Source organism: Xenopus laevis, chromosome 5L, assembly GCF_017654675.1.
Source record: "Xenopus laevis strain J_2021 chromosome 5L, Xenopus_laevis_v10.1, whole genome shotgun sequence".
NCBI classification, from domain to species: domain Eukaryota; kingdom Metazoa; phylum Chordata; class Amphibia; order Anura; family Pipidae; genus Xenopus; species Xenopus laevis.
The window spans coordinates 122142909-122169649 of NC_054379.1; the positions used below are offsets into that span (position 1 = coordinate 122142909).

A 26741-nucleotide genomic window follows, 5' to 3' on the forward strand; every position below is an offset into this window, starting at 1 on the left:
TAGTTTGAATATTCGATAATCAAAGTACTGTCTCTTTAAAAAAACTTCGACTTCATAGTTCGCCAAATTAAACCTGCCGAAGTGCTATGTTAGCCTATGGGGACCTGCTAATGCATTTTTCTAAGTCTTTACACATCGAAGTAAAATCTTTCAATCGTACGATAAAATTGTTCAATTCGTTCAATATGAATGATTCAATCGTTCGATCGAACGATTTTACTTCGATCGTTCGATGGCCGAATTCGGTGAAAAATCCTTTGACTTCGATATTCGAAGTCAAAGTATTTTAAATCTGCCCCTTAATGATAAGTGGAGGTTAATAAGATATTCTCTATGAACACTGCAGAATTTATAGTTTACAACTTACTGGAAACAACAGACATGCAGGGAAATGTAATAAAAGTCGGTAACGAAAAAACTATTCACAATGTGAAAAGTTATGGCATTGTGCGAACAAATTTAGCTTTGCGCAACTTTAATATAGCTTTTGTGATCCCGGAAACTGTTTAGCGACCACTTCCGACAGCGGAAGACCGTTTGCGAATTTTATAGTTTGCGCCGGTGCGCAGTAAATGTAATAAAACTTCTTACTGAAAAAGTCGTTATGCTTGCTCCAAAAGATTACAACACCTTCAAGCACTTCTTAAGCGTGCACAATTAAAATTCGCAATGTGCAATTAAAATTCGCAATGTGCAATTAAAATTCGCAATGCGCAATTAAAATTCGCAATGCAATAACAGTTTAAGGAACAATATTACATTGCAAGATGTGGATTTTTATTCTTATTGGTGCAAATTTTTTGCTCTTTGCGACTTTTATTCCATCCCCCCCCCCAATAGTGTCATACAATACAATGTGTTAATAAGCCAACTATTGAAAACTCATGCTGTATTATGAAAAAACAGTCTTTGTAACAATAGTAAGCAGATTTAGTTCTAGCCAGGGTTCCCTGGTATATAAAGGGCAAAGTGGGTTTGTCTGCAAGCCGGCACAAAATATTCGTTTTAACAAAGGAATAATTGTAAAACTTTCAACAAAAAACAAGCAATACAGCAACAACTTATTACCTTTCTTGTTGTCTGTATGTGAAACAACTACAGAATAGGCCTTAAATAACACTGCTGCTTTTATGTACTTGCAACACAGTATTCACACAGACCTTTATTGAGTTGTAATGAGCTCAACAACTTACATTGACAATACCCCCCCAAGAGAGCAGAGATTTATTTATAGCTACAATGAAAGCTTGAAAAATTAATCAGTATAAATTGCTCATACAGTTTATTTGTAGATTGTCAGTGTGAGGGCGATTATCAGCATGGCATTAATATACAGAAAACTTTAACGAGGATTATTTGTGAACATATGTCTCCAATTTTCCATTTATAACCTGTGGACTGGCATGAAGAAATGATTCTTGCATTCACCTAATGCTTACACGGCGCTTCATACGCAATCGTTTTAATATTCAATCTTATTTCTTTTGTCGCTTGGCTGGTTCTGTCTTGGCTTATCAACGTGTTGTTTTCGTCTAATAACCTATTTAAAAAAAATGCCTTTTTGTGGCTTTAGGTGTTGATTGTTAGAAGGCAAGATTTGCATGTTTAAAAAATAGGGAAAGAAAAAAAAGCTCTTAACTATTCCTCCACCAACATTCACCAAAGAACAGATTTGTTTTTTCTATCCAGTTTATATAAATACCCTATCTCAATGGGCAATTCATTATTTTCCACGACCGAGGCAGCTGTGGATTACTGTAATTATGGATTTAATATAACCCAGTCTGCTCCCCATGCATACTAATTCCAACTTTTCCCATCTCTCCGGAGGCTCTTTAATTTTTTATGATTATTTGATTTTGAATTAGCCAACTAATTTAAGAGGCTAGCAATGTATGTTTGTCACTTGGTAGCCTAATGCCAAATAAGCATTCTTTTGTATTTTTAATACCAAAATCCATTTAATATCCTTGAATTGTATAGTAAGGACTAAAATTCAGAATACAGAACAGACAGAACCAATTAAGGGGTGGCAAATAGCCATTTACATATTACTCGTCTGTCTCATTGAAGCTAAAATAAGATGACATTTAGACCAAACTGTCATTAATATATTTTAATGTTATGGTACGACTTAATAAATGCCAAGCAAGATATATGTTAGTAGCAAGAGTGAGAAGATAGTACCAGATGCATATCATAGCTATTATCTATAGCATTGCTGTTCAACTGACAGCCCGCGATGCCTCTTCTGTGGGGCCCTCACATGAAAGTCTGCCTGCTGTGACTGCTTACCTTGTATAATCTTTAAAAGGTATCAGTATTGAGATTAACTGGCCCCTTCATTGTTCACAATTCATATTCAGACTGTATAATCCTGTATCGTTTACACTTGTAATCCCCCCCTGTATTGTTCACACCTGTAACACTTCTATTGATCACACCCTTAAAGCCCTGGACTGTTCACATCTCAGACACAGGGTTTATTTAATGTTTAAATTATTTTTGGTTTTTTAATTATTATTTTTAAGGTATGAAGATCCAAATTATGGAAAGATCTATTATCCAGAAACCCCAGGTCCCGAGCAATCTGGATAACTGATCCCATACATGTACAAGAACAGTTGAAGGCTAGAGATTGGATAACACCAATGTATAGTGTATTTATCTCTGTCATTCTAATATAATAACTTCAATCCCAGAATTTATTAATCCTGTTGCTCCTAACCTCTCCATCCACTTAGCCTAAATATTATTGCCTACTTCACAATGATTGTCATATAAATGTATTATTGTCCTGAGAAGTGTGTCCTTTTTCATGTGTCCATTATCCTCCATCTCTCGCAAGTGCTGTATTTTTTTCTCATATATCTTGGATTTATTGGGACTGCTGATTTTTCTTTCCGAACCAAAATATAAAATGCTGAACTGAAAATGGAGAGTTTACCTGGGTTGAAGGCAAAGTAAACCTAGGGATGAGATACATGCCCACAGACAACTTTGCAATATGCATATAATGACCCCAAAATCAAAAGAAACAAACAAATACACTGACCCATCTGTTTATAAGCCATCTCTACCAAATGTAATATTTTCAGTGTGGTGGCGATAGCTTTTTGCAACTTCTGTCTCAGCAGACCAATCTCTAACAATATATTTCATATACTTGTCTTCCACTTAGAGCAGAGAATACACTTGTTGATAGATTTCATAAGACCAGAATCTATATACCAGGAATACTAGAAGAATAGAAAGGTGACCATACAATTTTTTTGCCCCTTGTACATCTGGTCAACCCTCTAGCCAGCCTGTCAAATACAGAAGTGGCTTCCAAACTCTGGGGTTGACCCCTACTAGAATAGTCCAGAGCTATGGTGGGGGGGTTCAGTAAAAGCAAAAATGTTGCTAATCCTGTTTTTTGGGGGAAAATTGTTTTGCTTGGAACTATGGGGCAAATTCACTAAGCGCCGAAAATGCACTAGCGACGCCTTCGTCTGAACTTTTCCACACTTCGCCAGGCGAAGTTTCGCCAGATCGCCGCTAAATCCGAAGTTGCACTCAGGGAGGCCCAAGGTAGCGAAGTTGCGCTATCGTTAATTCGTCAAGCAAAGCGAAGTTCACTAGCGATGCCTAATTTGCATACGTGCCAAGTTCAATGGATGTATATGTAGCAGCAAATATATTACACTACACAAGCCTGGGAAAGTTCATAAACTAAAATAGAGTTGTTACTTTTTTTGAAGCAAGCCATATCTAATCTATTGCACTTCGCCTGGTCTGAGGTGGTGAAGGCAAGTCTTGCGCAAGAGGTAACGTTCAGTAAAATGCGCAAGTTAGTGAATTAGTGTTGTTAGGGTGCGAAGTAGCGCTATAGTAGGTCCACTTCGCTAGCAAATTTACGCCAGCGCTGTTAGTAAATCGAGGAAGTAACGAAAAGACGTCACACTAAATAAATTGCAAGTTGTTTTTTCAGGTTGCATGGAAAATTTTAACCACTTTTGTTAATGCTAATATGTCATTTTGGGTTTATTTATTTTTTTGCAAACTGAAATTTTGCAAAGTCAATTGCTATTTCCATCTCTTTATGTTTATAGTGAGAAGTCAATTGTGCAGACTTGTCTTTATATCTCACATTAAGGTTTGAGTAGAGGAATGTTGATCGCATGTGTTCAAAAAATGTTGTTGGTTCGCTGTGAAGAAGCCTCCATGTAGACTGCTTTATCCCAGCTCCAAATAAAACCTAGTGTGCTACAGCTTTCTTTTTCCATTTAAACCCAGCAAATTGTCTCCAAACACTGTCCATGTTGATTTTCCCTTTGAAGTCTTTATTTAAAACACAAACACATTTGCAGCATACTGAAAACATAAAGATTAACCGTGCCTATAAAAGCTAGTTAGAAAACTTGCCAGCTTTTCAGTGGCTGGTAATAATGAACAACTGTGCATCAAAAGTAGCTGCAATCTGGATGACATTATAGCACATCCCTTAAGGAAAAACAAGTATTGGAAACCAGCACAACGTTGACAGTGTAGCTTTATAAGATAAGAGTAATAACAATAAGGTTATTATACACAGGAGCTAGGAATAACCCGTAAAATATATTCTTGTAAACATGGCTTAGTAAGGTCATTTGTGTCACATGACTTATTGAAACTTATAAATTATAATGTTGTAGACACCTCACCTCAGAAGAACATGACCTGTATAAAAGCACACCAAGGGCCTCCAAACTACTCTGCCTGCACTGATACCATTTTATATAGGCCTCCTCCTGGGAGTGCACTCAATAAATGATATACAGTATTCAGTGCATATTAAAATCATTGTGTGTATTTAGTTTTAAGTTGCTATATATATGCTTTAGTTCTATGCACACATCATAGTGGGTATAAAGACAGATACAGGTATGGGGACTGTTATCTGGAAACCCTTTATCCAGAAACCTCCAAATTATGGAAAGGCTACCTCCCATAGATTCAATTTTATCCAAATAATCCAAATTTTTACAAATTATTTTGTTTTCTCTGTAACAATAAAATAGTACCTTGTACTTGATCCAAACTAAGATATAATTAATCTTTATTGAAAGCAAAACCAGCCTATTGGGTTTATTTAATATTTACATGATTTTCTAGTAGATCTAAGGCAGGGGTCTCCAACCTTTTGGCTTTCCTGGGCCACATAGGAAGAAGAAAAAAGGTCTGGGGCCACACTCGAAATACACGCAAACACTAACACTAGCTTTTGATTTATTTTATTGTGATAGTATTGTAAGTTTCTCATTGTGTTTGAGAAACTAATGTATCAATATCTGGTTGAATGGAAGTAGTTGCAATTCTCAGTGAATTTTCAAGGTGCTCATCAGATAATTTGGTTTTAATTTACTCTTAGTGTGTTCATTCTTGAAAAAAGTTGCTCACAAATGTAGGCGCTGAATATATCCCTATCATAGAGGGCGATGCCGCTGAAGAATGCTTACCTGCCTTTGTAAGTAACCGAACGCTCACTTAACTGCTTCTCCTGCTCTAGGAAGCCACACACCGCACACCCCATGTATAATGTAAACCACACATGCACACAATTAGCGACCGCGTACATACGCTCTCTGTGCGTGACATTGCAACATGATGTTTCCTGGACTGGCGAATGTTCAAACTGGGCCGCATTCATATCCATCCTGGGCCGCATGTGGCCCTCGGGCTGCAGGTTGGACACCCCTGTTCTAAGATATGAAGATCCAAATTACGGAAAGATCAATTATCTGCAAAGCCGCAGGTCCTGAGCATTCTGGATAACAGGTTGCATGCCTGTGCTTGAAACGAAGTCTATTCACAGAATTTTATATGACATGAAAACAAAATATGTGTTTTAACTGAAAAGGACTTTGTTAGGCTATAACTTAAAGCATTCCTCCAACATCAACAGACTGCTACCTGTTGCAGATAGAAAGTAACCAGACTTACAAATGGTTTACCACTTGTAAAGCCCTGTGTTGTCATACAGAACTTGAAGGCATGATCAATTGTAACAGTCAGCAAGCAAGCTCTTGTGTGTTTCACTGATACAGAAAGGAAGGAAAGCATTCGGAGCTCAGCAAAATTATAATTCCTCTCCAAAAGCTAAATTCTGAAATGTTTTGTAATCTTTTGTCCCTTAAAACGGGACTGCAGGTATAGGACCCATTATCCAGAAAAAAACTATCTCCCATCTCCCATGAAATAATTCTAATTTTTAAAAAAGACTTCCTTTTTCTCTGAAATAATAAAACAGAACCTTGTACTTGATGGAAACAAAGCTGCATGAATCCAAATTGGTGGCAAAACAATCTTACTGGGTTAATGTAATGGGTACATGTGTTTTAGCAGAGTTAAAGGAAAACTATACCCCCAAAATGAATACTTAAGCAACAGATAGTTTATATCATATTAAGTGACATATTAAAGAATCTTACCAAACTGGAATATATACTTAACTAAATATTGTCCTTTTACATCTCTTGCCTTGAACCACCATTTTTTGATTTTCTTCTGTGTGCTGCTTCAGATCACCTGACCAGAAATACTACAACTGTAACAGGAAGAAGCATTGAAGCAAAACATAGAACTCTGTATTTTAATTGGCTCATGTGACCTAACAAACCTAACAAGTATAGTTTGTTTGGTTTGGTTGTGTGCACAGGGAATCGTATGATCCCAGGGGGCTGTCCTTATTTTTTAAAATGGCAATTTTCTATTTATGATTACCCAATGGCACATACTACTAGAAAAGTGTATTATTACGAAAATGGTTTATTTACATGAAGCAGCGTTTTACATATGAGCTGTTTTATGCAATATCTTTTTAGGGACCTACATTGTTTGGGGGGTACAGTTTTCCTTTAAGGTATGAAAATTCAAATTACAGAAAGATCTCTTATCAGGAAGTCTCTAGGCCCCAAGCATTCCGGATAATAAATCCTATACATTTACCACCAAGCATTTTGGAGTAATCCAGGGGAAATAAGTGAGTAATACTTGAAAAAAGCAATACTATAACACTTCTGTTTACTAGATACCCTTTGGGAATGTTCCTAGGCCAAACCTAGTGGGAGTTGTAAAGTTAATGTGTTTTTCGATATTGTTCTTATTTTACTCTGTGAAAATTGTAATCTCACATGGTATTCTAGGTGCAAATGTGAGCATTTATGAGAAAGGTACAACAGAGCTTCTTCAGTGCCATTTTGCACATTTCCCTGGCCGACTAGACATTGTGCTCAATAAAGCTGTATCAGTCCTTTTGCAGGACAATTGTTCAATACTAATAAAATTACAATGTATTTCATACATCTAATCACTGAGCTGGGCGTGAGGATGAAGACTCTATCCCGGGGAAAGTCACAAGCTCCTTGTAGTTTTATTGAGTCATAATAAGCTTTTGTTTGGACATTAATTATATATGACATTAAAGGAAGTGTAAAGGACACATACAAAGGAAGCTTGTGATAAAGCTAATGACTCTATATATTTTTTTTATCAGATTGGAAGGGCATTTATAGGGTTCTAACACAATGGCCTATGTAGTAACATGGAAAACATATTCCCTGATACAGTAGCATAAGAACAAATCCAGATGTGTCAACCCTGATGGATTTATCCTATATTTATACCCCCCATCTGGGGTGAAGCAAGGGTTATAACTAGAACATGATGTGGTTTTGGCTGAAAAAAATCTTCTAAACTGCAAGGAGCATTGAAATAATTGTCCACCAAGCGTATATATTGCTTGTTAGTTTGGATTCTTAAAATAAATGTAATACTTATTCTAAACATCTACATTATTTTATTCTACTTCCTTTGCTGGATGTTCCCAGCCCACCTATCCATCATATCTTCTTCCCTCCAGTCTATAGTTTTTATGTTGTTTGAAGTTATCTAAATGTGTTTTGTTTTTAATACCATGTACCATTTTAAAAACCCACACAAATGAATTAATTAATTCCAACCTTTCCATTTCTGCTGCTATTGCCTTAGGGCAACCTTGCACGTGGCGTTTTTACGTTGGGATTTTTAAAAAAAATGTACAGCTGAGCGTAAATATGCACAAAATGAAGCCCTATTGAAAATAATGGAATACGCACTATAGCAATTCCCACGGGACGAGTATTGTATTGCCAGTATTTGCATTTTAAAGGAAATCTATACCCCCCCCCAAACAATGTAGGTCTCTATAAAGAGGTATTGCATAAAACAGCTCATATGTAAAACTTTGCTTCATGTAAACAAACCATTTTCATAATAATATACTTTTCAGTAGTATGTGCCATTGGGTAATCATAAATAGAAAATTGCCATTTTAAAAAAATAAGGGCCGCCACCTGGGATCATACGATTCACTGTACTCACAAACAAACCAACAAACCATACATGTTAGGTCACATGAGCCAATTAACAGACAGAGTTGTGTCTTTTGCTTCCACGCTTCTTCCTGTTACAGTTAGCGCTGTAGTATTTCTGGTTAGGTGATCTCTGAGACAGCACACAGACCATCACGAAATGGGGGTTCAAGGCAAGAGATGTAAAAGGGCAATATTCACTTAAATATATATTGCAGTTTGGTAAGATTCTTTAATATGCCACTTAATTTGCTATAATCTATCTGTTGCTTAAGTATTCATTTTGGGTGTATAGTTTTCGTTTAAGCATAAATGCCAATACGCTAAGGAAATACCGTATTATTGAATGCTATGGGATCTGCAGGTTTGGCAATACACTTTGCTGAAATACGTGGCATATGTTCAACATGGCGGCCCAACGCTCACAAGATGGATTTTGCATTTACGTATTAACGGCGTTGTATGCTGGGGTTAAAGCAGGTGGATATAGCAACATGTATGTTAGAAACAGTATATTTAGCATTATAAAGGGACTCGTCATGTGCCATTGATGATGGAGCCATGCTGTCTCTAGTCAGTGTGATAGAGGCTTGAGGTTTAATTTTAAGTAAGAGTGCAGTTGCTCTCAAGGAACAAATTAAGAATGAAAGAAATGAAGTTAGTTGTAACTACCCCCTTAATAGAATAATTTGTATACTGACAGATATGGCAAAACCTTTGATATATTCTTGCCTAACTTCTGTTTCTTCCTAGCAGGAATGGTGCACGGGAACTCTTTACTCTTCAGTAACAGGAGACATTTTATTGGTTACTGTTTTTTATAATGCTTTATTTATATAGCATCCCCTCTGTGGCAAATTGGAGATGTTTCAAATGGGGTTGTTGGCCTTCCTCTGGATTAACTAGCAGTTAGACAGGTTATATATAGATTTAAAAGGTTGACATGTTTCTCTTTTCAACCTAACTTACTATGTTACTATTACACAGCCCATAACATCGATTATATGTCATTGACATCATAGAGATTGATAAACTTGCTCAAAATCAAACTGCCTAATGCTACACAGCCAGCAGCAGTTTTGTATACGTTAGTGCATTTTCTGATTTAAAAGGTTAATGTATGTTTGGGTTGGTTGCTATGGCCTGTCCTGATCCATGTTTAATGTAGGTTTCTTAAATCCCTTTATTATTAAAAAATAAAGATCTGCTTCCAGCCTCAGTTACCAGGTCCAACCCTTTGAGCAAACTTCACATGTCCTCGCACAGACTAGCACCAGCTGCTATAATTTAATTGACTGTCAAAGCAACATCTTTATAGTTATCTGACAGGGACAATCTTCTCATTCCCAGCTGCAAAAAAAAATATATGTGCCTTGTGGCTGTTCTCTGTTTCTTGAATTGGCTTTGCCAGTAATAAAATGGGAACAGTACTGCAAAGTATGTGCATGTGCTATTTTTTATCTTTACCAAGAATAATTGTACAAAACTTCCTTTTATGGGGCCCCAGGGCAGAACAGCTGCCCATTTGTCCCTCATCAGCATATTCAAACTCTGGCAAGAGATGATGGAGGCAGGGAATCATGGTATGACAATAGTCATACAAACAAAATGACAACAGTTATTGTTTTGTATCAGTGGCACCAGTATGTATCAGTGACATCGGTGAGATCGATTGGTACTGTAGGTCAGTGGCTTCCTGCTGTATCTGGACTTCCCGATTCTAATCAGAAATATAATGTCCATTTCGGATCCTAAATGATCAATTTCATTTCCAGAATTGCAAGTCAGGATACAGATGGTATACTGCTCTGGAATTCACTTTCATGGAACTTACTCTTACTATGGTGATGTTAGTTCCAGCTTGACATACATGATCTGTCATCTGTCATCTCTTAATAAGTGTCTGTTTTGCTTTAGGTTTAGAAAGAGTTTTGGCCTACAGAAGAGAAGCAGCACTGTTGAGTGGTGGAGATGCTTTCAAGATTACTCACTAATCCAGTTGCTTGCTATTGCTAGATACTATATTGGTACATAATCTCAATATCTACACAAGGGATGTCCATCCTGCAGCCTTCTGAAGGTTTCCAGGGAAAGGCTATAGAGCTTGAATGTCCTTGATATATGTAAAGACCCTTCATTGGGTCTGAGCCTTGTTTATAGCAATGGACCCCTACTTCTCTAACTCCTACCGTGTTTCCAAGGTGAATTTATAATAGACAACCCCCCCCCCAATCTTAAAGCATAAAACACTCTCCAGATACTATGCAATATCATAGCAGAGAACATTTTTACTTGTAGATCTGCATCTGCTGGAAAGAGTTAATTAAAAAAAATTTAATTTCATGCATTTATGCACAACCTTTTAATTTGGCTTTTTTGGCGTTGATATTTAAATATTGTAATTTAATCAACTAGTGACCCAGTTTGAAGAGCTATACCTCCATAATGGCAGCTTAATAAATCTCAGACTCAGACCTGAGTGTGGAAGTGTGCATGAAGCATGCTGTTGTTGCTGTTTGGCACAGGAACTCTCCCATTGTGATTAGGAAGCAATCTGAGCGCATCAAATCCTTTTTCCTTCAACAAACACACAGAAGGATTAGTCTCTGTTATCCTACATATTTCTTTTTTTTCAGTGAATTGAAGTCATCAAGTCAAACATTTGTGGTGCTTAATGCTTGAAATTGTAGTTAAAGGAACAACTTTAAATTGATCCTACAGGGTGAAATTGCATCTTGTTTCTATGATGTTCAAAAAGTACCTAACAAAATATATTATGTACTTTGCAAGCTCCACTGCTTTAATACCTCTCCCTATCATTAGGGATTCAACAACGCTTACCGTATATGACGCTTCTAAACAGCTGGCCACACTGGTTTCCTAAAAACAAAATACCCCTTGCTGTGTAGTTGTTATTTATTTATATATTTTTAGCTGTATACAAATTTCACACATCTTCATAAAAGGGGGTATATTTATGAAAGAGTGAAGTTAAAGATTGCCACAGTCTGCTAGAGAGAATTTCCGCCACTCTCCATTCATTTATATGGAATTTTGAAAGGAGTATTTATCAAAGGATGAACTTTCACTTTCACCCATTGATAAATACTCTTTAAAAAAATCCCATATAAATGAATGAAGAGTGGCGGAATTTCACTCTAGTGGACTGTGGAGATCTCTAACTTCACTCTTTGATAAATGTACCCCAAATTATGCTTACCACTCAACAGTTTACAGGAGGAGGGGACTTCTTCTGTTTAATTGGCTATGATCTGTTTTCAGATCTGACTGACAGCTACAACCTCCTATCTGTCAAAGTTCCTGCCTGGTACAGAATAGAAAGAACAAAAAATCTAAATGCATAGCGGAGGGTTAAATTAATGGTGGGAACATGTTTTTTTTTCCATAGAGAAAACCCTTTTTGCAAGTGCATAAACACGAATGAGCACAAAAGCACCCAGAGAGAGACTATACTCAATTCATATTTTGGGTTTCTCACAATTGCACTTTTATAAAATTTGACTATGAGTAGGCAAGCAGGCGTAACTAAAATGTGTCAATGATACTGCAGTTCTAAACTTTATCGAAAAATAAAAGCTATATTATCTCAAGGCTTTATACCAACAGGGGGAAATGTAATAAAACTTGGATGTCGCAATGTAATATTCTTCATTAGGCTTTTATTGCTTTGCGAATTATAATTGAGCATTGTGAACCTTTAACACCTGCTTAAAGGTGGTGTAAACTTTTCGAGCAAATGTAACAAGTTATTCATTAAGAAATGTTATTATATACACTGAACACTATTGCAAACTATAAAATTTGCAACCACTATACTACTGTGAGGGGCAAAGTGCTCGCAAAGGCAAAATTGTTCAAAAATGTATTGGCATTTCGAACAATTTTACATTCCCCATACAGTGTACATCTCAACATCATGCAATGGAGGGATTCTATTACTAAGGGGCCCATTTACTTAGTTCGAGTGAAGGAATAGAATAAAAAAAAATTTGAATGTTTTTTTGGCTACTTCGACCATCGAATGGGCTACTTCCACCTTCGACTTCGATTCGAATGATTCAAACTAAAAATCATTCGACTATTCGACCATTTGATAGTCAAAGTACTGTCTCTTTAAAAAAAAACTTCGACCCCCTAGTTCGCCACCTAAAACCTACTGAATTCAATGTTAGCCTATGGGGAAGGTCCCCATAGGCTTTCTAAGCTTTTTTGGATCAAAGAAAAATCGTTCGATCGATGGATTAAAATCCTTTTTTTTTTTTCAATTTTTTGTTCGATCGAACGAATTGCGGTAAATCCTTCGACTTCGATATTCGAAGTCGAAGGATTTCCATTCGGCTGTCGCATATTGAGGGTTAATTAACCATAAGTAAATTTGCCCCTTAGTGTAGAGGTGCAGGAGAGAAGTGGGTTCTGCTTTCCCGCTGATACACATACTTCAAAGAATGGTGAAGCATCCACAAGGTCGAAATAGCATGCAGATATTGAAATGCTTTGTTGATGAATACTCTGAGGAATAGAATCAGCAGCTCAGCACAATGTGTTAAGTGAGAGGCCCAAGTGAGAAAGCTTTTGTCCAAAATATATTTTATGTACATTACTTGAAGAAGTTTTAATGAAACCCTAAAGCACCACATAACATTTACACAGAGTGAAGCACGTACCATGGAGGAAGCGGATGCAAAAAGCCTTGTCCTCGTAACTGCAATCAGTTTAGCCATATTTCTTTTGCACTAGGCACCAGAATAGCTGTGACCACAAAAAAAAAATTATTATACCCAAACTCTGTGTAGGGGCTATATATTAAATTACTTTTTCATCTGATATTACCACCTCAACTGAGGACCACGTTTTATCTTTAGCTGGTGTGTTGGAGGACAGGTGGCTGATCACAACTTTGATCCTATGGTCCATTATAGGTGTATGTAGCTTCCTAGTGGTAGGTGTTGCCTACTTTCTAGTGACACTCACCAAATTTGACAATATTTCTCAGTATGTCTAGTACGCCTAAAGGGGCAATACGAGAAAGTCTCTTTTATAGGCTATCATTGTTTTCTCTTTAACTACTCAACAAGCTATGTACAGGTGTGGGACCTGTTATCCAGAATGCTCAGGACCTGGGGTTTTCTGCATAATGGATCTTTCCATAATTTGGGTCTTCATGCCTTAAGTATACTAGAAATTCATTTAAACATTAAATAAACCTAATAGGTTGGTTTTGCTTCCGATAATGATTAATTATATCGTAGTTGGGATCAAGTACAAGCTACTGTTTTATTATTACAGAGAAAAAATTTGGATTATTTGGATAAAATGGAGTCTATGGGAGACGGCCATTCCATAATTTGGAGCGTTCTGGATATCGGGTTTCCGGATAAGGGATCCTATACCTGTACAAGGAAAATGATTCAACTTTATATAAATGTAATACTTGTACCATATTTTTTTGTGAAAATAATATTCTGGCAGGGAAAATATCCTGTAAAGACATGTGAAGCATCTTGGGCCTTTGGATACAAAGGCTTAGCATTTCAGAACCCATCAATAGAACATTTGGTGTAATTGTGCTGCAAAGTGATCTCAGAGCTAGCGACATGACATTTAAATTCTTTTCTCTTTCTTAAATGACAGAGTAATAGAGAATTGACAGGCAAGGACTTTGGTGAAATTGCTCATCCATGCCTTTTCTTTCCAGACAAGCTGAGAATTCGGAATTTCTTTCTGACATGGTTTTATTGATCTTCAGAAGATCATACATTTGTAGAAGCCATAAAAGCAAATGCAGCATTGACAAGGGTATTGATGTCTTATGCACATGTCAGAATATACTAAAGGATCTGTATGTTAATGCTTCTAAGATATTCTCTTTGCAGAGATATTAAAATATCTCCCTCTTATACTCTGCAGCAATTTTAGAACATTTCTTTTGCCTGCACAATTATGTGAATATTTCTTTCTCTTAGCAATAACTTTACTGAATAATATTTTTCAACTGTCCTTAGTTTGCTTTAACAGTTCCATTTTTTTCCTGTTGGAAGTTCTCTATGGAATATGCTGCTAATATCTGCCTATTTTTAAGATGTGTTTGGAGAGCTGTTTTCTTTCTTAAGCTCATTTGTGCACAATTATTTAGGTGGGAACGAATAAAACCAACCTGCAGCTGTTTAAAGCATTCGAACAGAGTTGTCCATGTTGAGGTATCGGGTTAAGACATTAAAAATGGTACTAGTTATATGTAAATGGAATATGACTTCGATAAGTTTTTGTTGGTTTCTTGGGAAAGTTGGAACCGATTTCCTTCTGGATCTAACAGTACAATGGAGAGTTCAAGACAGGGTTATCTTGTGAGGCTTACATTAATAATTAAGTAGAAACAAGCTGGACTTCCTCTGTGCAGTCTACGGGCTTAAGCTTTACTTAAAAGTTTGTCTGGGACTTAGAAATAAAGATATTCTGGTTGTTGACATAGATTTTCTGTTATATTTGATGTAATTTGAATTTGTATGGCTGGAGCCATATATTCTTGTGGGGACAAGTTTGATTAAAGGAGAAATTAACCTTTAAGTTAACTTTAAGTATGTTATAAATTGGCCTACTTTTAGAGACTATTCTTAACGACAAACATTTTTCAAAAAAAGACCAATTGTTAGTTGCCTAATAATGCCATTGTCTACAACATACTAAAGATTTATTTTAAGGTGACCACCTTTAAGGAAAGGTGTTCAAAAAATATTTTCACCATTGACTGTAGATAAAGTTAGAAAAAAACTCACTAATTCCTACTTTATGCTATTAAGCCTATGTCAATAATAATGTACTGTATAATCACCTATGGTTCACCATGATGTCTTCACTTTCATTTTATTTTAGCTCCATCTGAAAAATAATTCATTATAAGCAATGTCCACCCAAATGCATTTTATTTGTTTACATAATAAAAGAAAAGTAAATCTAAGCAGCTGTTAATCACAGAACATGCAAGAGCTCTTAAACTGTCTCTTAAATGTAATTCCTAACTTCATCCTTGGAAGAGGAGAGTTACTGGTTGGAGACCTTGAAGATCAAGCTTTGGAGTTTCAACTCTATGGAGGGACATAATTACAGAGGAAGCAGAACCTGTGGTTGCAGGGGGGCAGGAGTGTAGAGGGCTTGTAAGTCCCTAAATAATGAGTAATTTCAATATATCTTGTAGAATAGGTCAACAGACCACAGTTTTGGGGCCCTAAATTGCTTTTTTACTGTGAGGCCCCTGTTTTGTGCCATACATAATTCAGGAATAAACGTCATGTGGCTCTAAGTCTGTTCATGAACTGGAATTTGTTTCCCAGTGGACAGTCTGCAAACTGTTCCTTCAGTATGATAGCGAATCCAACACTTGTTTCATTTAATCAGGTCAGAACTCGGCAAACAACACTTCTGCTTGTTTGCGGCTATAGGAAAAGATGCAACGCCTTCGTAAAGAAAAGGACAGATTGTGGAACTGGAGATAGCAAATCACAGCATTGTAAAGGTCAAGGAGGTCTAATTGAAATGTTGGTCTATGTCTTACATAGACACATAAAGGATGTCAAACAATTTGCTCCGATTCTGAAAAACAAACAAACCTGCAAAAGAATATTTTGCTGGTTATTGATTTTTTTTTAAATATATTCACATACAGCAAACTTTCTATGTCCAGTTATAAGCTAACATTTTCTACTCTGTATTATATTGTATTTTGGTGGTAGCGCAAAGCAATCCATTTCAATAAAAGAAAGATTTCCAAATTTTTGCTGAATAAAGCATTGTACTTAATTGAATGTATATTTAACTGTTATACATTATACGCATTCATACCAACATAACATCTGCACATGCAATAAACACAAGATTCCTGTTGATTCCCAAGAATTGTGACCACAGCTATGCAGAGAGAGGCCAAATATGGCCCCAAGTCTATCTTTTGGGCAGCAGTGGTTTAGAATCTCCATGTCTACAGTGTATTATGGCAAAGTGTCCCTTATCTTTTTTTATTATTCATGTTTTAGAAAGATGGTTTTTTTGTATGTGTGCGACCAGCTTATGCATTTCAGTTGTGTCCTTATGAATAGTTTATATGTTTTAGATGGGTGGCTTTATTGCAGTTATAAAATGTGATGTCTGATAAACAATAAAAGATAAAGAAGAACGTGTTTAGTAATTTGCTGTACCTGCTCAATTACATTATTCATATGGTATGAAAAAAGAAGTCCATCAAGTTCAACCCCCCCAAATTACCCCCACACATATACACATACCTATACAGACTTATCAATACACTACTAACATATATAAAACGATACAACATGGAACATGTTTTCCAGAGTGTTCAGGACCTGGGGTTTTCCAGATAAGGGATCTTTACTATAATTTGGACCTCCATACTTTGTCTACTAAAAAATCATCTGAACATTGAATAAACCCAATATGATTGTTTTGCCATCAATAAGAATTAAAGGGGTTGTTCACCTTTGAGATAACTTTTAAATTGAAATTTGTTTTCATTTTTTATTATTGAAGGTTTTTCAGTTATTTAGCTTTTTATTCAGCAGCTCTTCAATTTGCATCATAACCATATCTGGTAACTAGGGTCCAAATTAGGAACCATGCATTGATTTGAATAAGAGACTGAAATATGAATAAGAGAGGCCTGAATAAAAGGATCAGTAATAAAAAATTAGCAATAACAATGTTAATTCTGATTTTCTAAGCAATAACACTGTCATTCTGATCTTTCTGGATAACAGATTTCCAGATAACTGATCCTATGCCTGTATAGCTTGCGGGATCCACAACAGGCACTTTCTTCTTAAGGCAGTTTATTTACAAACAGGGATGAACATTTCAGGATACAAAATACAAATCATAAAAATAAATCCTGCCCAGTGGGCACTACCTTCACACATTAGGTGAGTTCTAGGGATGCACCGAATCCAGGATTCGGTTCGGGATTCGGCCTTTTTCAGCAGGATTCGGATCCTTCTGCCTGGCCGAACTGAATCCTAATTTGCATATGCAAATTAGGGGCGGGGAGGGAAATGGTGTGACTTTTTGTCAGATAACAAGGAAGTAAAAAATTTTCCCGTTCCCACCCCTATTTTGCATATGCAAATTATGGTTCGGATTCGGTTCGGTATTCAGCCAAATCTTTCACAAAGGATTCGGGGGTTCGGCCAAATCCAAAAATATGGTGCATCCCTAGTGAGTTCCCTCACTAACCTGGCTCCCTTGTGGACTACCAGCAAAAACCCATAAGTTGGGGACACCCCTGTACATACAATACTTCATTTTGGGGGGGATTGCTCAACCTTCTTGCTTTTCCTCAATGTCTAACTCAGACAGACTCTGTCACTTGGTCACAGGCTCCCTCTGTACCATGCAGTGGCAGGCAGCACCCCAAGCCCCTCTGCGAGTCCCTCACAGGCAGGTATCCTTTCTGCTCTTTGCCCTGCTCTGAGAGACCTTCCTAATAGTCTCACTAGAATTAAATACTTTTCCACAGGATAGTCAGTCTTCGTGTGGAAAGTGAGCTCCAATATGTGAGCTGGACTACTTTATCAGAGTACCTGGCTTGCATGTTCCTTCCACAATACTCCAGCTTCCAAGATCTGGCCACCAAAGTCTTTAAACAAAGAAACCCTTCTCTGTTTATTAACACCCTTCCTGGCACCTCCTACTGGGTAGAAATCAAAGGAAAAACACTCCTTTTTACCCATTTCCTTGGTCACTCTACCACAATATCAATACCTGTTCTAAGATAATTGGAGATTTTAAATCACCATAACCTTGTATATTATGCTTGTCCAAGAAATCATCCAAGCCACTCGTAAAGGGGAACTCCAGCTTCCAAACAAAAATGTAATAATAAAGAGCCCCACATAACACATAAACCATTAATATATCCTTCACATTTACATGTTCTTCTCTTTCTGCATCATTTCAAATCCTGACAGGGGAGGAGGACTAAACACTGATCTAACAAATTGTAGCAACTTCTCCACAGTTTACAGACCGCTTGCAATGCACTGTGATCTTCTGTTCCTTATTGAAATCACATGTGCAGAGAAATGTTGGGTTTGGAGGATGCAGGCTAAGGACAGCTGGCTGTTGATACAAAGTAACAGTAGTCAGCCAGCTCAGCAAAGTAGTCAGAGAGATCAGCAGGAGAGCAGGGGGCTAGGCTTAGGGAATTGTTCCAAACCATTAAAAATCATGACAAGGCTGCATATATTTTTAATTGATGTATATTGCAAAGTTGCTTGAAATTATGTTTAGTTTTCGAAAAGCTTAAGTTATGTTTGTGTGAAGTTCCCCTTTAAAGGCAATAAACTGGTCAAAGGAGTACAAAGTTAGTTTGGCTAGATCATGACATTGGTTATGTTTTAAACTATTCTAGTCTAGTTATACTATAATTTTAGGCTAGAGTAACTATAACAATGGAGATGTAATTTGTATTTTGGGTATGAATCCCTTTAAAGAGAAGTGGAATATATAAATAAAAATAAAGAATAATACTGTGTAATGCTATAATAATTGAATATACTGCAGAAAGTTGTATCTCTGCTGTTATGTTTTTATTGTAAATTGTACACAAATGTCCAAGATGACCAGAAGTAGATGCATGATTATCTTTGTTTATTTGTCCTGCAGTCAGCAGCTGAGTATGTGAAAACCCATTTGCCAGAAGTGCTAAAACAACATCTTCAAGACTTTGAGAGGGATAAAGAGAACAGCGTGCTCTCCTATCAAACCATCCTGGAACAACAAATTCTAGCAATAGACAGAGAGATGCTGGAAAAGCTCACAGTGTCCTATGATGAAGCAGGTACACGGGGGTGTCCTATAAGGGTTTTCCTTTCTTTATGCTGTATGTGTTCTTTTTTCATAATACAAGTACTAACATGCTTTACGTTTCACGACTATGCTTTGGTTAACAAATCATGTTATTCCTGCAACAACTTATTTTATTGACTGTAACTCTACTTGTTCTATGCAATCTGAGAATATGGGTTGAGCCCCATATTCTTATTTCTATCTTACGGTATTTGGTTTTGCTGCCAATTATTAATGCAAAATTAGTACTTGCTGCTTCCACAGAGACTAAAAGGCAGAACCTGGATCTTCCTGTCAGAAATGATTTTCATGTTTCAACTAAGCTATAATTATAGCGAGGCACTGCCGGAAATGTCAATTTTTTTTTTCTTACTGTTAACCTGTCTGGCTTTTTGTCCATTTCTGCACAGTGGCCACCTAAATGTTGTTTGAATACTGTCATGAAAATCTCTTTATAGTAAAATCTCATTATATTAAATAAAATAGTATGATAAGGAAATTACATATTCATTGACAGAATATGTTTCCTGATCTGTATAGCTCAGTTTTAGATAATACTGCCAGTATGATTTTTCTTTTACCATCATAGTGATCAACATGTACATACATTTAAAAAAGAAATGAGCAAAAACAGATCAGGTCAAGTATGGGGAATTACAACATATTTCAAAACTTCCCCAAGCCCCACTCCCATTTTCGCTCACACAATGAATAGACATAAATTCTATTATAAAGAAATACAAATTCCATCCATCTTGCCCCACACACCAACCAGATTCCATTCTTGAATTTGACTTTCGAAGATAATATTTTCAAAAAAAAAAGTACACAGGGATGGGATCTATTTTGTGGAATGTGCAGGGCCTGTCCGGGAAGTAAAATGGCAGTTGTACAGTAAGCGAAATAACATAATAGAGCCAAACCCGAATATACAAAAAGAAACACTTTTTTGAAGTGATAAATTCGTGTTTGTGGGTACAGACCATAAAACACTCAATAACTGGAGACATGGCTACCTAATTTAGGGTAAAGTACAATTCATTTGAAGATAAAAATGAATAGAGGAAACCCTGAAATTTATGTGTCAAATTTACACTTTAGTAACTACCGCCTGCAACAACCGAGTCAGATTAAAAACTGTCGCTAGTTGACATTCTAGAATGTTAAGCTCATTAGCAGTTACATTTTATTGGCACTCTTAATTTTTTAGTATGGCAGAGGGTTCCTTTGGGTCTAATAAGATGTCATTACATGAGACTCATTGACAGAGTGTTTACCATACCTACTTAACATGCGCCTCCTGTTAGTGTGAAGAAATAAGCAAGCACACGCTGTCCTCACCTCATTGGTTAATGTCCTTAGTGGATGCTCTCCTTGCCATTAAGCGGCTGCAAAGCCTGCAAACTAGGAAACATTTAATTTCCTCTTAACATCAGGTGATATTCATTCAAGCCATGGGGGAAAGTAAGGGATATGCAAACGTATTAGGAACTATAATGCGGCATTGTTCTTTTGTGACTGTAGAAGCTGCCATGTAAGATTATGAAAGGTTGGTTTAGCAGCGGTTAGTGATGCATGGCATAGAGTTTCATCTGTTACAGTTCTGACTAATATGCAGCAAAGTTATTCATGAATGCATAGACCAGTGATAAAGCAATCTAAAGAGTTAAGAACAAACAAAAATAAATAAGGCTATATGTAGAGACGTTTTGGGCATAAAGCTGTGCCCTAAAAATCATCATGATTTCTACATTGCTATTTAATAATGGGTCAATAATTGTACTAAAGATTTTAAAGAGAGGGTAAGGCATAATGAATAAAACAGGCCATAAATTGCACCAGAGCAATAACCCACACCAACCAGATGTTTTGCTAAACTGATCAACACGAATTCCTGGTTGGATGCCTTAAGTAACTGCCCTGGTACAATTTAACAACTGTATATTATTTCCAATGTCGGCTGTTTTTATGCAGTATTCATTCACTTATCACTTTAAATACATGTCACATGAAATCTTAATGGTTTATTGAATACTTATATACATTAAAAAATTTTACTTTTGGCATGGACTTCCTTAATATAAATGTGTATTACATAGGTGTGCCAATGTGTACCAGCTTAAAAAGAGTCGCGCAAAATGGGAAGGTCACGCACCCCCCATTTAGTACATAATATAAGCAAATAAAATGGTTTCTTTGCCTATTTTTACTCTGGATTTGAATTAAACATAGCAACAGTTTTGGTTGGCACAAATGGGGACAGTTATGAATCAGACAGTGAAAACAAATTAGTGGAAGTTTCAATATACAGTAGGAACAAAGTGCCTCAATGTGAGTAACTATGTGAGTAACTATTTAATAAATAGTTTTTCATGCAACAACTGTGGCAACATTTCCACAACAGCAACTGCGTTAATGATTTATAAATTACCCCTTTAATGTGTTACATTGACTTATGATCCTATGTCTTGTTCCACAGAGACCAATTTGTCACACTCCTAGCACTTTGTATACTTGCATTCAGGAAGCAACCATAGTATTATCCTAAAAATGATACAAGCAGGCTCGTCCAGTCATGATAAAATGGCAGTTGGCTTCACTTTATAACACTGGCGGGTGTACTTCTCAATAACAACTGGACTTGTTATTGACTGCCTTGTTAACTGGGCCTGGGCTCAGGCTGTGTATTCATCACAATAGTACGGTAAGTCTCCATTGGCCCAAATGTTGCCATCACATTGTAGATAAATACAAAAGAATGAATGCCTGCCAAAAATAAAAGAATCCCATAAGAGAGACAGATACAGCAGGAAACAGAAAACAAAGAACTGGTATCTAGGTAAATAATCATGGGTATTTGCCTCAGGTGATTAAAACCTGCCAGAGAACTGCCTGAATATCACTTCAATCAAGTCATGTATTGTTTAGTACAAGAGCCATAAATGCTGCATTCCTGTTTGCTAATCTATATCTGATTACAAGAACAAAATGTGTCCCCTTGCTGATGCCAGATGTTTCCTGGGCTTTATGCCTGCCAATTATTTAATGTCAATGATGCTGCCTTGCTTCGCTCCTTTCTGAATTCATCAGTGTATCGGAAGAAAGCTCTGTACCCTGATGGTAATGATTTTCTTGGAAGGTGAACAAAATTCCGGGTACAGAGAACACAGCCAATGTCTGGAACAGTATCATGGCAAATAGGATGTTATAAATTGTAACTGTGCCACTGTAACTTGCCCGAAGCACTTTTCTGCTCCACTTCTTACTATAATAACTGTGTTGGCTTCATGTCCTCTCCTTTAGGGCTAGTCCACACGGGGAGATAGCGACGCGTTTGCGGTCGCGGCGACAGTTTTGTATGGGCGCCTATGTAAAAACGCCTGTGCTAACCACACGAGGCGATGCGCTTTTCAACAGTCGCCTGAAAATGCCTGGCGAGGCATTTTCAGGCGACTGTTGAAAAGCGCATCGCCTCGTGTGGTTAGCACAGGCGTTTTTACATAGGCGCCCATACAAAACTGTCGCCTGCGCCGGTCGCGGCGACTGTCACGGCGCTTTGTCGCCGCAAACGCGTCGCTATCTCCCCGTGTGGAATAGCCCTTATAAGGGTTTTTATATTAAAGGGATTTGCGTCAGTCAAGAGAGCATAAGGAAAACGCAATATGGTCTTCAACAGTTTGCTAGTCACATTGTAAGTTTGGTGGAAAATACTGTATTGATTTTAACCAGTCAAAACCCTCCACTAATGATATACATCAGTGGATCTAGGCTGGGTATCTGACTTCTTTAGTGGAGCTGAGGATTAGTGCAGAGAAATTGGCTGGCAAAGTGATCAGTTAGGGTGAGAATTGGGGTCAGGATGATGTTAGCATGTTATTTGGTAGGTACAAGTCAGTAGGTACAATAAGCCTGGAGCCACATTTTTATTTGAGAGCTTACATGCATCTCTGGACCCTGTACTTTATCAAAGCTGATTGAATAGGCACATTGGCATTAGGTATAAGGCATAAATCGTATGTATAGTCTCCTGTATGAAGGCATTTGTCCAACTCGGTACATGGTTTTTAAACTTGCATTAGCAACTGAGCCCTAAAGTCACTATTAATTATTGCATCCAAGTTTTTATCTTTTCAGAGATAGCGCATACTCTGTACAGTGCCATGTGTGTGACCAAGTACTGGTTAAATCCTGCATCATCTAATTTAAAATCTGAATATTACGAACAAACTCCTGCTTCATATATATTATTTACATTTGAGCATAACACATTCTAGGACACAAATTGTACAAGTGCAGTTGCCACTAGCAATCAAACAGCAATTAGCTTTGACCAGTGTTATAGTTAGAATATAAAACCCAGGGCCCAAACTAGGGGTAGGCAAGTGAGGCGCATACCCATGGCACCAATGTTGGGGCTGCTAGACACATAGATCTTCTGTCTGCTTAAACCTAATTCAGGCCATGGATGAGGGAAATGGAGGTCCTCCTCGCCGGTACATTTTGTCACTCTGCAGTCACCAATGATTCCTTTATTTAGGCACCGTATTGACTTGACTCAGAACTTTGTCATCCTCAAGAGACAGAGTGCAGTGGAGAGTGTTAGCTTATATGTAGTACTGTGGATGTTGCTCTGCAGATGTTAGTTTTACTTTATTGAAGGTATATAGCATGCTTTCTTATTAGCCCGTGATACATTGCCACAGGTTTCTGTAGCATTTATCCAATGATACCTGCTTAGCATAAAATAAATAACTCAAAAAAAGCCTGTGATTTTCCCTATAAAACCGGAAGTTGCAAATATTTTGACTTAACACAGCACCCACACAAAGATGTTCCCTGCAGCAGATGGCCAAGCTGGAAGGCAGCCAGTTGTGAGTCAGACCAGCATGAGATTTTCGCAAGCCTAGGGCTGCTATTCATAGCAGGTAAGGAAGCCTGGTTGCAAAACTGTTCAACCCTACCAGGACGGCTTTGTTTAAATCACTATTTATTTTGCTATAAGTACTAGAGTGTGTGCAATCCCTCTGCTGCCATCCCACAGCTAACAAGCATGATCCTCGGGTATCTTCATTGTGTTCTGGTCAAGCAACTCTATCTTGTCAAATTGGAGTTTTAATATCTGCATGTGAATGTATTGCCTAATCAGAAAAATCCAATAGAACTGTGTGGATACTGATAGGACATGAAAGGCAGTTTATGTGAGATTGATTTTTGAAAAGGTTCAGGCAACTCGCAGTGATTCCAGCAAGAAGAATTTCTTAGCACACAGTCTGCAGTTCCTCCCTGTTCTGAAAATGAATAAAACTTCTAACTCTGTATGAAACATAAAGGAAAAATATACCATTAAATATACCCCTAAACATTGCAGGCCTCTGTAAAAAATTATATCATACAACACTTTTCAACCTAAATAAAGCTTTCTTTAGAAAAATAATGTGTCATTCAATTATCCAAAAACAAAAGTCCCATTTTAAGTACTAAAGTCTGTCCCCCTAACTCAGTGATCCCCAACCAGTAGCTCGTGAGCAACAGGTTGCTCTCCAACACTTTGGATGTTGCTCTCAGTGTCCTCAAAGCAGGGGCTTATTTTTGAATTCCAGGCTTGGAAGCAAATTTTTTTTGCATAAAAATAAAGTATAGTGCCAAGTAGAGCCTCTTATAGGCTGCCAGTCCAAAAAGGGGCAACCAAATGGCCAATTACAGCCATTATTTGGCACGCCAAGGGACTTTTTCATGCATGTGTTGCTCCCCAACTCTTTTTACAGTTGAATGTGGCTCACGGATATAAAAGGTTGGGGACCCCTGCCCTAACTCTTAACGGGCAAACAAATCCCTTTTCACTGGGGGTGCCAAAATGGTAGTGAATAGAATCACTACTTTTTTCCACAGACTGGTGCTCCTGTTAGCAGAAACCTGCATCCACAAGGGGAAGTTTGAATCGTGGTACCATGTTACCTTTTTTTCCCCAGCTGTCAGATTAAGATGGCACCGTGGCACTGTGATTTAAATGGCTTGACCTGGTACCGTTTTTTCTTAACAGGAGCACAGAGCTGCTGTGTTTGCACACAAGCATATATGCCACGTTACATCCACCAATGAATAGACAGAGCTGTGTCTTTTACTACTTTTACTTCTTCCTCTTACAGTTGAAACCCACATTTCATTTCAGGTATTGAATGTGAGCCCAAAACATATTATACAATGGTGGCTCAAGGTAAAGGATATAAAACAAACTATTTATTGACATATACCAGATTGCCAAAATGATTTGATTAATCACTTATCAAAGGGAAAATAAAACAACCTAAAAAAAAGACACTATCCAAACTGCCCCCCTCAAATATATATTTGGGGTTTTTTCCCACTACTCAGACATTCAACCACTCTCTCGTCTTGTTCGGTATTGATGTAATGGATTCAGGAACTGGATCTCTCTTTACTTTCCAGATAATCTGTTTACCACCCATTATGTCTCCTCCAGCCTACCAGTCACACCTCCTTCTTTCACCCCTCCCCCCCCTTAGTATTAATGCATGAAGTGAACCTGCCCATGACCTCAAAATTACAGTGAGTTTTCTGCCAAATTGAGCTACTTTATTTGGCAATAGGTTTTCAAGTACCACGTTGCCAGTTTTGGTCTAATTTTGAAAACCCTACACATCTTCACCATGTGAATTAAACTAGTTTGGGACTACTTTTGAAAGGCTTTTGGACAGGTTTTGTTTGTGGGAGGGGCTATATTTATGAATGTACCTGACAGGTATTGAAAATTAGACCTAGAAACTAGAAGCACCAGAGTTGTATTTCTTAACCCTCTTCTCAAGAGCCTGCACAACTTTGCAGGACTTCAGTAGAAGTGAAACAGACCCCATTTATATACCTTAAACACCCCATAACGCTTAATAAAAGGCAGAGCAACCCGGAAGGTATATATATATAGCCATTTGCTTCCTCTCTCTGGCTCTCTAGCATCCAGTTGCATACACAGTTAAAAGAGCAATATTGGCTTTAACTGGCCTTGCTCTAGTATACAGTTGCCTCTGCATGGGGCCAAAGATATATATATGTGTATATATGTGTATATATATATATATATATATATATATATATATGTATATATATATATATATATATATATATATATATATATATATATATATATATAGGTTTCATTCTCCTTTAATTTCCTTATTTTATTTGCCTGCTAAAGAAGGGCAGTGGAATTCCATTCTCATTTGTATTAAAAGTAAAAAGTTTTGTGTCCCTGTCGTTGTATTGAGTTAAATATAAGAGCCACTTTAATAAAGGCAGACTAAATATAGCTGCAGGGTAGGAAAAACTTAATGAATGTCAGCAGAGTAAAAATTGCTTATGGTTGGCATGTATTATGGGACAGATGGATGCAAATCCTGCCTTAATTGTTAAATCTTTTTTGCAGAAAAATGTAGCCACACAGAATACTGATGTACAGAGAGTAGGACGAGGTAAACAATTTAC

General features: G+C 37.2%; 1 protein-coding gene across 2 annotated transcripts in view; it reads left to right on the forward strand.

The window, feature by feature from the left end:
- The window catches only part of ppm1l.L (protein phosphatase, Mg2+/Mn2+ dependent 1L L homeolog), a 147782-nt gene that overhangs the window by 86671 nt on the left and 34370 nt on the right, over positions 1-26741 (forward strand). For both annotated transcript variants that reach the window (XM_018263745.2, XM_041563351.1), the window contains exon 3: positions 19062-19236. In XM_018263745.2, the coding sequence (XP_018119234.1) occupies positions 19062-19236 (175 nt within the window). The remainder of the gene's footprint in view (positions 1-19061; positions 19237-26741) is intronic.